This window comes from Oryzias latipes, chromosome 14 (assembly GCF_002234675.1).
Source record: "Oryzias latipes chromosome 14, ASM223467v1".
Classification (NCBI taxonomy): domain Eukaryota; kingdom Metazoa; phylum Chordata; class Actinopteri; order Beloniformes; family Adrianichthyidae; genus Oryzias; species Oryzias latipes.
In genome coordinates, this window is record NC_019872.2 from 17,396,971 (window position 1) to 17,411,769 (window position 14,799).

Below are 14,799 nucleotides of genomic sequence, written 5' to 3' on the forward strand. Positions count from 1 at the left end.
AAGGGTTTTAGCCGATCCTCGCTAGCTCAGTGGAGAAAGTGGGTGTAAGTATGTTAGCCTGGGGGCGGTGCTGGCACTGCAGACTCTTCCTGGAAGGGGCTGTTCTCACTTTCATACGTGTGAATGTGAGAACCGGCTCGTTTTAGTAGATTGGGATGGGCTGGTGCTCAGAGCACAGGGTTTTAGAGAAATGCTCAGAAATGCGTAAATGGATCAAAATACCGCTTTGGAGTTTCTTTTTGTGAGAAATGAACATTATGATCCACCTAAAAGTATAAAAAATGGATTTTGCATGGTTTAAGCCTTTTAACTCTTATAATTAGCTATAAATACTCATATTTGGGCATATTCCTTTATGTCTATGTCTTAAAATAAGAATGTTTTGCTAAATATAGGTTTATATTTTCAAAGTAGGTATGTTTACCATCCAAATATATCATATTTCTAGCTGTACAAAAGTCCAACTTAACATATTTCTAGACCATAATCATCTTTAAGTAAGACTATAATTACAAATTTGCAGATAAATTGTCTTGAATATAATTACCGTAAATTCCGGACTACAAAGCGCACCCGATTTCAAGCCGCACCCACCCATATTCACGTGTTTGACTGCTTTTATACATACACAAGCCGCGTCAGAGTACAAGCCGCGCATGTGTTAGCCGATATTGTCATCCAGACAGATCACGCCCAGCATCCCAGAGTGAGTGCAATTTATTAGCACATTGTGGGTGGTGCCAGTTTTGACTCTGGGTCACGTATTTGAGTGTATAGACATCTGTCAAACAGCATGGACCTATATTCTGTTCACAAGTCCCTCAGTTATGGTGTTTTTATTTCATTTTTTTTTTTACTTATTGACAATCTAGGTATCTAACATAAAATTACAAACAGTAACCATATAATCAACATTACATCCCGCAGTTATAATGAGGAAATTTACATCCGCGATTCCACATTTCCCATGAGTCTTAGGGGCTAAAGGCGGGGCCAACGCCCGGCTCGCCATTCTGTTGTACGTGTTTAAGAATTAGCAAGTAGCAGCAGTGCATGGAGGGGTGAACGGGAAAAGCTCTCCTTCCGCTTGTGTCGCAGCAGCGTTATGGGAGTAACAGGACTGGTTAGAAAACACAACGGTAAAATAAAGCAGCGGCGACTGAAAAGCGCGCGCCTCAGCGCGATACGCGCGCCTCAGTGCGGCGCGTGCGTCAGAATTCAGAAGCCTCTGCACTCCGCGGACGCCTCTGCGCTCCGCTCCCGCCCCGCGCGCTCCTTGTCTCCCCTTCCTATCTACTCCGACACCTCTTGCCAGGGCAGCTTCAAGGAGGAGCACTTCGTCCCCGTTGCGCCGGTGGATGGAGCAAATCGCTTCTGTGCAAAGCAATCGGACTTAATACTGTACGTTTTGTGTATGAGGGGCGGATGCGTTGTTACGTGTGGGAGCCATCAGACTGCCATCGGCCCCGCAGCTCAATCAGCAGGAGAAGATGTCTCCAGCTCACACGGAGGCTGTGAGTTTTTCAAAGCAAAATTCCGCTTTTACGGTTTCCTTAGAAACCGTACATGGAGTGTAAATTCACTCCATGCACTGTTCTCTCCGTCACGCAGCAAACCGGCTTTTCCAAACCCGTTGGTGACGGTGGACTTTTTTACGCTGCTTTTAACGATTGCTTTTAACTTGAAAGCTTCATCATAATGTAGCGGCGATCACGTGCACGTTGGGTCTAATGGCCCCAAAGGATTCTGGGATGCGGCTGGGCATGCGTGTTTCGTTTTGTTGAACCATGACTGAAGTGTCCAAGACCTGAAGTCAAGTCCATGCTGTTTGGCTGCTAAGAGGTGTGTTGAATAAAAATGCCTCGTGCTTGGTGTTAGATAGAGAATTCAAACTATTCACTGAGTTCGAAAGTACGTACATGGCGGCCGCCAATTAAATCCATAAATTAGCCGCTTCACTGAATAAGCCGCAAGGCTGTAAGCGCAGGAAAAAAGTAGCGGCTTGTAGTCCGGAAATTACGGTATATGAATCAAATGAAACTTTACAGTTTCTCTAAATCAAACAATTTTGTTTCTCAAGTCAAGACCATTTGTCATCAACAAATAAATGTACTAGATATATCACAAAAACAAAACTTGTTTTTGCAGATATATTGTTTAAAATAATATTTTTGCTAAAAACAAATTTATTCAACAATGTATTGTCTTAAACTTAATCTTTTCATCTCACTTAAAAAGTTACTAGTAAGTTAGTTTTGTCTCAAAAGATATTTACCGTAAATTCCGGACTACAAAGCGCACCCGATTACAAGCCGCACCCACCCATTTTCACGTGTTTAACTACTTTTAAACATATACAAGCCGCGTCGAAGTAAAAGCCGCATGTATTAGGCAACACGTTAAACCTGACAAGTCACGTCCCGACTCCCAGAGTAAGTGTGATTCACTCCAATGCTGTGGGAGTGAATCACACTTACAATCAGACAGTCTTGCCTCAGGCTCATTCATGTGAGTATACCCACATCTGCCAAACAGCATGGAACTCTATTATGTTCACAAGTTCCTCAGTTATGTTTTTTTTATTTATTTATTTATTTTTTTTAAGTTTTTTTTTACTTATTGACAATCTAGGTATCATACATAAAATTACAAACAGTAACCATTTAATCAACATTACATCCCTCAGACATGAGTCTTAGGGGCTAAAGGCGGGGCCAACGCCCGGCTCGCCACACTGTTGTACGTGTTTAAGAATGAGCAAGTAGCAGCAGTGCATGGAGGGGTGAACGGGAACAGCTCTCCTTCCGCTTGTGTCGCGGCAGCACTATGGGAGTAACAGGGCTGGTTAAAAAAACACACCAGTAAAATAAAGCAGCGGCGACTGAAAAGCGCACGCCTCAGCGCGATACCAGCGCCTCAGCACGGCGCGTGCGTCAGAAGTTTCCTTCCAGAACAAACACTGTTTGTTCTGGAAGGAGCAAGCCCCGCTTGCCCCGCGCGCTCCCCTTCCTATCTTCTCCGACACCTCTGGCCAGGGCGGCTCCAGGGAGGAGCAAATCGTGTCTGTGCAGAGCAATCGGACTTAATACTGTACGTTTTGTGGATGAGGGGCAGATGCGTTATTACGTGTGGGAGCCATAAGACTGCCATCAGCCCCGCAGCTCTATGTGAACGAGCAGCAGGAGAACATGTCTCCAGCTCACACGGAGGCTTTGAGCTTTTCAAAGCAAAATTCCGCTCAGTCCTTAGAAACCGTTAAAACGATCACGTGGATTTGTGTTTTCAGTCGTGTCCCGACAAAATAAAGGCTGATGTTATTCCTAAATATTTACGTGCAGCCAGCCGAGTCACTATGACTCAGAGGTAAATTCACTCTTGATTATGCGCTGTTCTCTCCGTCACGCAGCTGACCAGCTTTTCAAAACCCGTTGGTGATGGTGGATTTTTTCACGCTGCTTTTAACGATTGTTTTTAACTTGAAAGCTTCATCATATTGTAGCGGCGATCACGTGCACGTTGGGTCTAATGGCACCAAAGGATTGTGGGATGCGGCCGGGCATGCGTGTTTCGTTTTGTTGAACCATGACTGAAGTATCTAAGACCTGAAGTTAGGTCCATGCTGTTTGGCTGCTTAGATGTGTGTTGAAAAGCAAATGACTTGTGCTTGGTGTTAGATCAGGGGTCGGGAACCTTTTTGGCCAAGAGAGCCATAAACGTCACATATTTTGAAATGCAATTTCGAAAGAGCCATACAATAATGTTGCGTCCCTTTCCCACACTGAGGCACGGAGACGTAACCTCTTTTAAGGTTCTTAATTCTGGTTACTGCAGACCGCAACAAACGCCGAACAATTAATTCAGCAACTCCTTAATCTCTCCCGCTGAGACAAGAGAGCGTCTCCCAACTTTATATTCCCCTGCTCCCGCTCCAGCCCTCCCATTTCCCTTATTTGGCCCATGGCTGAACACCATTGGTCCAAATTATCTAACAACAGGCTGAGCGACAGAACTGAGAGCCAATCAGATGCGTTCAATGAACTCTAGAACTTTCAACGCGGCCTGACAGCCAAGTTAAACTCAGTCCGCGACAATATGTTTAAAACTAAAAATACAAGTGAATGTGTGCATTTTATTTAATTTTAACATTATAAAAGTACAATAAGTCTTTGGATTCTTTTTAATAACATTGTTATGCTGTTGCTGATAAATGATGAGTATTTCTCGTGGTAGTTTTGCTGATGGTCTAGTCTGGTTTACGTGGAGTTTCTGCTTCATGCAGGCGTTGAAACGTGATCTTAGGTCTGAATGTTCTTTAGATGTGAGACAGATTGATCACATGCAGATACGGAGCCAAACACACACTCACACGCTGCAGTGAGTGACGGGCAGTGGGTTTTACGTATTTACATTCCCTGCGCGATTCACCTGCTGCCGGTCCCCACAACCCCTCAGCCCCACCCTCTGCTTTCTTCCTCACACATCCCGTCCCCGCATCTGCGCGCTCTTTCTCAGAGACGGGAGCGCGCAGTTCTAGGCACGGCAATTCACAGGTTTCCGGGTGGTACAAACTCTGTGAAATAATAGATAATAGTAAACTGATAATGCTGGCGCTGATTTTTTTCTCCAAGCACCGCTACTACTGCGCGCCTCTGGCATCGCATCGCGCCCGAGAAGGACTGGTCTAATGAAACAAAAAGTATAATTAAAGATTTGTCTGCGAGCCACATGTGACCATCAAAAGAGCCACATATGGCTCGCGAGCCATAGGTTCCCGACCCCTGTGTTAGATAAAGAATTCAAACCATTCACTGAGTCCGAAAGAACATACATGGCGGCTGCCAATCAAATCCATATATTAGCCGCGTCACTGAATAAGCCACAGGGCTGTATGCGCAGGAAAAAAGTAGCGGCTTATAGTCCGGAAATTACGGTAGGCTAAACCAGACAAAAATACTTAAGGTTTTGTTTTTATGTAGTGTAAAAGTAAAATGAACTCTTTCTCATGAACCGATAAAAAAGGCTGTTCTATAAAACTTTGCTTTTCTCATCTTTTTCAGACATTTCATTGTAAAGGAATGTTTTATTGTCAAAATGCAGCTTCTTTACTCCAACCGGAAGGTGATACTTAAGCTCGAGGAGAAGGCTAAATGACAAAGCACTATGTCATGCATGCTGGTTTACATAATGAGCTCCTGTGGAATAGAGCCCATACGAATACGCTTAATAGTTCCTTTAGCTTAGTGTTCACTGATAGCATCAAGCCATATGAGATTTGATGCTGAATGTAAGTAATTGTGACAAAGATTTACAACAAGTGCGGGCCAATTGTCAGAAGTGATTAGTGCTCAGCTAGGAAGTCCGGGGGCTCGCTTGCAGCTACAAGCTTCAGGATTGGTTTGCGAGCAGCGCGGGGCCAAGGACAAATGGCTTGTGACACAATTTTTAAAGCACTCACTTCCAAGCCACTTTTTATTTGTTTGTTTGTATGTGTTAGAGAGGCGGGAAAAGGGGAGATTACTTTGCAAGGCGCTCGCTTCTCTGTTGTGCAATATATCACATTAAAAAGTCACAGCGTCAGAGAGTTGACAAATGGGCAACGTGTAATCAACTTGCTTGTATTAATGAGCCCATTATTTTGTTTTCGGTGGGCTTTTTAAAGAGATAATTAGTCTGGAGTGGTGAAAGAGGGAGAGAAAATAAATGAGAAAATGGTATTTGAGTTTGAACTTGAACTCATCATTTTTGGCTTTTGCCTCTTGAATTGCGGCTCGAAACTGTGAAATGAAAATAAATTCTTCTTTAGGCAAGTATTTCAAATAAATAAATAGATAAAGGTTCTCCTGAATGATCATTTTCGTGTCCCTTTACAAGCAGGGCTCCAGAGTTGAGACATAAATTCTCCAGGAAAGTTTGAATTCCGTTTAGTCCAACACCGCAATGCCCTTTCCACCCTTTGCTCACTTCCTTATATCAATCAAAAACCAGCTCTCTTGCTGCTTTCAGGCAAAATGCCAAAAAAAAGGGGGGGAAAAAAACAGAAAGTGGGAAGGGAACATGCTTTATTGTCTGATGGAAAAATGACTAAATGTGAGTCATAAAAGAGGGGGCACTGTTTAGTGCTGTTCTGTGGGAGACCTACCAGTCGCCTGTCTGTCGTTTCACACCTCTCGGAGTGCTGTATTTGCACCTAACAAGCATTTTGTGACACATTTGAAGGCTCAGATGGATAAACTTGTCAAATAAGACAAATCTGTGAAGAGCATTACCATTTCTCATTTTTTGGTGATCGTCACTTGTGTGTCAACCACGAGAGGAATACGCCTAATATTTCTGGCTGATGAAATATGGCGCCTTGAAAGCGAATGCAGGTAAGGCTGTGAAGAAAAGTGACGCCCACCATTAATCAGGAACAGTTCAAATCTGCAGATGCTTTCCAGCAAGTACCGCTGATTCAAACAGATAGTCTCTTGTCTTTGACAGCCTTTTAACCTTTTAAAAAAAAAACCTGATGCTGCATTTGTTGTAATTAAATTTGATGTGATTAAAGTGGTAAACCCACACGTCCTTTTCTGTCTTCACCCCTTGAAACTGGCTGGTTGAAGACAAAGCCGTGTCCTTGTGGTGTTTCAGTCTCTGCCTATCACAGACATTTCATTAGCTTAGGTAATTGTGGCTGTTAAAATTAAGAGCTCTTCGCTGCAGAATGCAATCCTCTTGTCAGAACCCCTACTGGACAGCGTCCACTCTATTTTGTCTTCAGAGCTTCTGTGCAAACCATCATGCAGTCACTGAGGCTGGTGAAGGTTTTTTTCTTAATGCATTTGGACCATGACAGCAGTATTGACCTCGAGGTGATGCCACTCTGCTCTCCTCTTCCTGTCACATTAACCTTTTGGAACAAAGAGATGCATGATTCAGAATATTCAACACAGATGTGAATGAGCGATTGAGGATCGGCTTTATCCAGGTGGGATCTGCTGAGCTTTTTCATCTTGATCTGCTGGTCTGTGTATATCGATTGGCGTGTCAAGCGGTTGAGGGGGGGGGTTGCCGGGGCTGCCTTGCTGGCTCCACTCCTATAACAATCACCGGGGGCAGGTGACATGCCACACAGATGCTACCCAGAACAAAGCAGATTGTTTATGTGAAACTCCCAAGATTTATCACCCGCAGAAGACTTTTCCACAAATGCATGCACATTGCTTTTCTCTGTTTGTTTTCCCTTGCATCATCAGCCTAACCTCTGTTGTGAAAAAAGAAAAACCTGCCAACAAAAGCTTACAACGTCTGCAAACGTTTTCTGGAACATGACTCTTTAAAGACGATACCAAATGTTCATGACTGCTTACCTCTTTATTGAAGATTTCCTGCTGTATCATGGAGTTAAGTAAAGATTGACATTTAATTTTTTTTTTGTCTGGCATAACTGACAGTTTTGATTGTTCACAGTGGGGATGAGACAGACACAGATTCGGAAGTGGAGGACCGCGTGGATGGAGTTAAATCTTGGCTCTCGAAGAACAAAGGCTCTCACAAAACCCTGTCAGACGAGGGAAGTCTGAAGAGCGCCAGGTTAGTGCTCGTCCTCTTTTTGTGTCACACATAGTTATGAAAGCAGGCGTTTCCAAAACTAAGAAAAAGGCCCATGATTTCCCAGGGCTGTATGCAACAGAAGGATGGGTATCTCATGCGATTAAGTGTCATCTCTCTTTCTCGGTAATCAGTCTAATGACAGGAGGCGGTATGTGGAAGCGGCTGCTGTCAAAATTATTGAGGTGGCCTGTGGCCAATTGGCACGACTGCTAAATGACGACTCTGCCACTGTTAAATGGATCCTTTAGCACTGTCGTCTTTTTTTTTTTTTTAGTTTTGTGAATAAATGCAATATACAAAGATAGCAAAGATGTCCTTTTTATGTGTCGAAAGCTATAGATGAAATTAAAATAGATTTTGTAAAAAATGCTGTCATTAGGAAGTTTGAATGTGCTTAAATATAAAGTCCCAGCTGCCAAGTCTTAGGCTGCCATGATTCACAAAGTCAGAGTTTGAAACTTTTCCTCTTTATGTTTGGTCGTCTCTATTGTCTGTTTCATGATGCAACGTTTAGATATGCAGCAAATGCAGATGCCAAGGAGGTGAAAGAAGGTAAGGAGAAGATGACTGACGGGAGTAAAGATGAAAAGGAGGTAGAACAGAACAGATCAGTGTCTGTCATGAGCTCCCTGAGCTACAGGAAACGCTCTAACCTCAAGGACTCCATTGGGGGTACGGGAGACGAGAGTTCCCTGTTCAGCACACTTAAAGAACAGCCTGACGCACCAGACCTCTCCATCCTTCGTAAAGCCAAGTCAAAGTCCGGAGAGGTTCAGGATAATAGGAGAAAGAACCAAGAAGAGGAAGATATGGACGACAAAGGCTCTGTGATCTCCTTGGCCTACTCTGAAGCTGCCAGCAGAGCCAGGAAGGGGTTTGAGTCCCGCTGGACATCCCGCAGCAGCCCTGAATTTGATAAGGAGTCTATGGTGTCCTCTGTGGCTCCAAGCAGAATTTCTACCAGGAGAGGCATGTTGGACATGGACGATGACAATAAGTCGACTATTAGCAGCGTGAGCCGTACTAGTCCCCATTCACTTCACCGCAGCACCTCTTGGAAGGATGAAAGAAGAAGCAACTCTCGCTTATCAGTCGCCCGTAGCTGTGGCCTCAGTGAATTTGGTCTACACGTCGGTGAAGACAACGATGACGATCGTCAGAGTTTGGCTTTCAGAGAAGGGGGAACGTCTCCTTATAGTCCCCGCTCCCACTGTCGCAGTTTATCCACACCGGCTCAACCGCGATCCTCAGACAGCAATCAGCCAGATACATCAGACATTAAACCAGTTACACATCGGAACTACTTAGACCCCGACTTGGAGGCTGCGATCAATGAGGTTTTGAGCTTTAAACCCATAAAGTTTAAGCGCAGTAAACTAAATGAATCTAGCGGTGAGGAGGAGGGTAAGAAGGTTCAAGGAAGTGAGGAGAATCGGCGCAAAGGAGATGATGAGGATTTGGCTCGGAGCACATCAAGTCTGCTTCGCCCAAGGGCAAGCTCTGTTCAAGATCGCAGCATACGGCATTCCAGCACCTCCCGGAGCCGTAAAGATAAGAAAAGAGTCTCATTGTCGGACTCCTCATCCTCTGATGATCATCAAGGCAGGAAGAGCAAACGAGGTAAAAAGGACAAAAAGTCCAGGAGGAAATCTAAGAAGAAGCAGAGCGAGTCGGAGGATTCCTCTTCCTCGTCTTCGTCCTCTGAGTCCTCCGAGTCTTCCTCAGACTCAACCCTTTCCTATCGAAGTTCAAGCAGTGTCAAAAGGGTCACAAAACAGGCACAGGATGATGTTGGGGAGGAGCTTGATGATCCTTCTAACAAGAAAGAAACCAAGAAGAAACAGAAGAAAGTGAATAGTCTGATGATGAAGTACCTCTACAAGCCTGACAGCGACTGATACCAACAGAAGAAGGTGATGCTTGGTGTTACAATAACCCAGGAGCACGAGAAATGCAGTGAAAGGATGCATCCTTAGATACACCACTAACACTGCCTGCTTTGTGTGCGAATGTCTGGAATTGTTTGCGAAAACATAAATAATCTTTGTGTTGCAGTAACGTTGACGTGTTCTGCTGTAGATGAGCTCTGGCACCTTTTCTTGACACTGTTTTGAAAGGGGAGCCTTGCATGTTGATTCCCTCTTTCACTGTAGCTCGTTTCTGTTTGAGGGGGCGTTGTCAAATACAGACATCACAGCGAAATCTCTACTCCAGCGCTGAACTCCTGCACTCGTTTCACGGACAAAGGCGTGTAGTGGAATAAAGGTTTGCTAATGCGATGAAATGCTGGTTTGAATTGGGTTAACCCTGAAAAGAACCATTTATAGACTTCATCTTCAATGGACAGGGCCTTAAATGTGTTTATCCTGTACAACTTGTTCCTATGCTTTAAAAAAATGATAACCCAAGTCTGTCAACACAATTGTACAGTCGAAGGGAGGCACAACAAAGACCCTGCAGCAGACAGGACGTGTGTGATTTTCATTTCCCTGCCAGCATATCTGCTAAGAATCTTGCTGAGATTAGCCACAATTTCACTTTAACACATGGACTATCTGTAAAACAAAGTACCCACGCTTTCACACAGTGACCATATGTGATCCGACTTTATTGCAGGCTTTCACATAGTCTAGAATTTGTTTTGTTTTACCAATTTTTTGTTTCTAGTTTGCATGCATCTCTGCAAATGTGAGAGCCTCTTTTGGTGTCTGATGCTGTTTTAAGTACAAAGTGTTAAGAGAGGAGTGCCTGGGTGTGACTTTTTCTCTAGCACAAACAGAGGCTGACAATGAGGCGAACAAAATTATAGCAATTTTTCTTTTCACTTGAAGTGTGACATGTCTGCCTAAACTATTTGATGTCAACACTTTACATCATAATCAAAGGGCCAAATTTAGCTCCTGCTTCAAAAGCTTACTGACAGTTTGAGTGTCTCTTGTGGTTGTATGTCTTTAGAATTGCAAGCCTGATTGGCTGTTAGGATGCTTTTCTTGCATTGAACAAGATTTTGTTGTTCGTAAAAGCTGGCTCTGGGTGGATCACGGCCTATAGAAGGTCACATGTGCTCATGCTAACTTAAGTATTGTTTTCAACTCAGTAACAAAAGGAATTTACACCCAAATGACACATCAAATCCAAATGTTGGAAAACTGTTCCAAATGTCACGTCCTTTGAAAAAAAACATATAGGAAACTTTCAGGAGGTTTCATCCCCCTCTTTTTTTGAAGACTTAAAATTTGACAAATAATGTGGTAAGCTATGGACATACCAGGCATGTGACGGGTGTTCTTGAACGCATATTTAGCTTATTGCATTCACACTAGACAAGCAGGGTGGGGCTTCTTATTTTTCTTTATTAGGAAGGTAGAAAAGCGCTATATACTGTAAGTATTTACCATGAACTATTTATTATTTACTGTTTATTTAGTATCGCATGCCCGACCCCTAAATTTAGAAGAGGTTTGGTGCGCAGTGTCGAAGCGATACAAATCTCATTAATCTTGCTCCAGGCTTTTTCTTTCACAGCCTTATTTAATATAAGAAAGACTTTGTGTGATGTAAACCGCAATAATGAACTTCTCCTCCATGATCAATTTTCAAGTTGGTGTCACTGCCGAGACACCAACTTGGTGTTGGGACGCCATCCATACGACACTACCAAATCCAAGTCCTTGATTGGTCAAAGTTCAAACTGGTTTGCCTTTCAATGTCCCCTTGGGGAGCAGTGAGCTGCAGACTTAGCTACACCTGAGAACCATTTAGTAGTTTAACCCTCCACCCAATCCAACCCCTTAATACTGATTGTCAAACTGGGAGGCATTGGGTCCCAGTTTTAGTCTTTGGTATGAGTCAACCATGAATTTGAACTCACAAACTTTAACTATCAGGGTGGACACTCTTCCACAAAGCCACTGAGTTGACATACAGTGGTCTGAAGCTTCATTATTGACATGGAAAGATGACAGATTATTTGTCTATATTATCGTCTTTATATGAGATTTCCTGAAGTTTGATGTGAGGGTTGACTTTACTCTGTAAGACTCGATCGTTTCAAAATGAAAATTTTGCAGGTCAAGGTAGTTTGAACCTCTGTTTGGTTAAACTACCTGACAAAAAATGTACAAAAGCAGCTTTGCAAACCAAAATGTACACTGATTGAAAAAAAGATTAAAGTTAAACTTTGTAACAAGTCAATAGAAAATTCCAACCTTCCCCCTAGTTTTCAAGGAATGCCAATGTTTGTTTGTTACTTTATGGTCAGCCTCAAATTCAAGAACAGAAACTGGGGCTTACATTTTAACAACAACAACAAAAAAAGGCAGATGTCTGAAAATCCCTCAAAAACAGGTAATTTTATTGCATTTTTGTCGAGCGGGTCACACCTTCGTTTTTTTTAAAACTCACTGCCTGTCCTCAAAAGCAAACCTTAAGACACCCAAATAAAAATCTCTAGACTGACTTCTGCCGCCTTGAAGGTGCTGCAATGACTCTTTATTATGACACGAGCTGTCAGGATAATGTGAGACGGCTCCAGGCATTATACAAACAGTATTATTTTCAGCCTTCTGCTAGATATTAGGGCTATCATCTCTGTGTTAATTCTTTATTACGTTTACTCCACTAACTGCACTTTAAAACATGGGGTAGAGTCAGGATACATGTTCATTGGAAGTGGATTTGTCCTCCAATTTGTGACAGGCATACTGTAGAAAGCTTTTTTTTTTTAACACACTGCTTTATTTTATTGATTTGTGCTGTGTTGATTGAAACAGGTTTTCCTTTGAGAACATGGAGCAGGAATATTTTTTTTCTGTCTGTCCTAGTCATAAAAAATGAGTAAACCCCCCTCCCTGATAGAAAACCTGCACAAATGTCACGTATACACTTGTGGGGATGTCACGTTTACCGACTACAGTAAATAACACATCTCATTACAACTGCTTCTGCTGCTATCTGGTGTTGCTGTCTTGCAGCCTAAATGCTGTTTACTCTTTTGACTCCTGTAAGCAGCCAAGTGCTGATATAATGGTGTGTCTGTGTTTTTTTGTTGACCCCTGCAGCCCCCCTGTACACCGGAGACACCCAAGTCTTGGCAGATCCGATGAAGAGGATGACGTGGACAGAGAGTCGAGCAAGCAGTCTGACAGGGAGCTACAGTGAAGCCTTATTGACCGAGAGCGTGTCGTAACCCAGAGCCCCGCAAACTCTCGGGAGGGAAACTCTCTTCACCCTTTAACTATATTACCACTGCTGGGCCGGCAAGAACAGAAGAGAGGCGCATGGACATTTCATCTGGATCGTTATGGAGCACCCCCTAAACTGTGCTGCTTCAGTTCCCGCTGGCAGAAGACATCGAGTCACTCATACATAACATCAAAGTTGAGGACTATCAGAGGAACTTTCATCCACTGCTTTATTTATAAGAGCTTCTTTTCAGACAAATTTAAGCACTCGTCTGCACTCTTCCTCTTTACACTTAGCTTTGCCAAGAGGATTTAGATAAGCTTCCTCTGGCTGGATTTCTTCAAGAAGGTCTGACCAACTGTTAAGGTTATCCTTATCCTCCCCCTTTTTTTTATCTGTACTAGCACTGAGGGAGGAATAACTCATTTTCAATTAATTGTCTTGCTGTAGGTTCACTAGCTTGTTCCACGCTGAGATATCTGGTCTTTAAACATAGTGATGCTGATTGTGGACATAAAATGATAACTGAGAATAATCCCTATCAGCAGAACTGGTTAATGGTTAAACATGACCACTTCAATTGCTTCGATATGGTTTAAATTTGGAGTTTTAAAGGTATTTGTATTACTTATGGATGGTCTCTATATATTTGGAATCTGATGGTTTGCATAATATTCGAATGAAAGATTTTCTAAAGCTACTTAAAAAATTATATTTAGGAGAAAGTCCTATTTCTGGTTTATCCTTAAGTGGAGTCCATGCTAGAAGGCCTCTGGTTTGTTTCGGATAGAATAATTCTTAAAGTTCAAAGGGAATTCATTTATTTGGTGTTCTACAGGAGTTTCTCACATGGCTTGTTAGACCTTTCAGATACAGAAATAAATAGAATCTTTTTTAAGGTGCATAAGGTGGGGATTTCTTCTGTTGGTGATAAATGACTGCTCCTTTTAGTGTTGTTTTTTTTGGCAGAACAGCACTGAAAAGTTTGCATTTGTTTGCAGTATTCTTTGTTACTGGTCTCAGCTGCACAATACTGCAGTGTCTCTCAGTGTGTTACTTTAACAAGGTGCCAAATATTGTTGTGGAAATCATGTAACTCCACTCCGCGTGTGCGTTTATTAAAGTGAGGAATTTGATCTGAGGTTTGATTTCAGCGGTCAATAACATTAAATAATAGACACATTCATTATTTGGTTTATGAATAACTACATTTGAATTCTTCACAGGTGAAGTGAATAAATTGTCCCCCAAGTATAAAGCACTAAAAGAATCCGAGCTTTAACAGTTTGTGTACATGCAAACCAATATAAGATGTTGTCCCATTGTGCTTCTATACCAAAAAAGACAGTCATGTAAACTTGATTTTCTGGTTAGATTAGCACATAGTCACGTGTTTGGAAAAGCCTTAAGGAATATGCACATTTTTTTGAGTATTTTAGGACTTCAATGGCCTGTATTTATTGCTCATTATATCTTTTAATGGTTTCTGCTTTCCATCCCCTGACAGAGTAGCAAAAAAGAAACTTGTTCAGGAATTTTCTGTCTTGCATAACTTTTTCAGCGTTTGCATAAGAATCAGACAAAAAAATAAAATGTCTTTTTTTTTTTTTGCTAATAAAAATATCTAATACAATGCTTGAAAGAACAGTAGTCTTTTGTCTGGTTGTATTCACTTTGTTGCTTGAGAAGAACGGTTTCTTCAATTGCAGCTAATGGTGTTAGTTTTTAGAATATGTCTTTACACAAAGACATTTATTTTTACATTTTGGGCAACAGGCTGAAGCCCATTCATAGACAAATTCACTCAATAAAATCACAAAACCTTCATATAAACTTAAATAATGAAATATAATGAAATAAAGAGCTGCAATATTTCATGATGGACCAGAAACCAAAAAAAAAAAAACAGCTAAAAATGTCCTAATACCAGACAATGTGGAACATTAAATAGATCCTCATTTAGCAGCAGCTCTGTTTGCACACACCCAACTGAATTCATGCTTGGTGTAAAATGAAATGCTG

At 42.2% G+C, this 14,799-nt stretch overlaps 1 protein-coding gene across 12 annotated transcripts in view; it reads left to right on the plus strand.

The window, feature by feature from the left end:
- The window catches only part of myo18a (myosin XVIIIA), an 80,060-nt gene extending 65,638 nt beyond the window's left edge, over positions 1 to 14,422 (plus strand). For 10 of the 12 annotated variants that reach the window (XM_020708996.2, XM_004076559.4, XM_011483675.3 and 7 more), the window contains 3 exons: positions 7,450 to 7,572; positions 8,108 to 9,506; positions 12,654 to 14,422. In XM_020708996.2, coding sequence (XP_020564655.1) covers positions 7,450 to 7,572; positions 8,108 to 9,491 — 1,507 coding nt within the window. In that variant the 3' untranslated portion in view covers positions 9,492 to 9,506; positions 12,654 to 14,422. The remainder of the gene's footprint in view (positions 1 to 7,449; positions 7,573 to 8,107; positions 9,507 to 12,653) is intronic. The other 2 variants (XM_011483674.3, XM_020708998.2) reach the window with 1 other exon arrangement.
- The last annotated feature ends 377 nt before the right edge of the window (positions 14,423 to 14,799 follow it).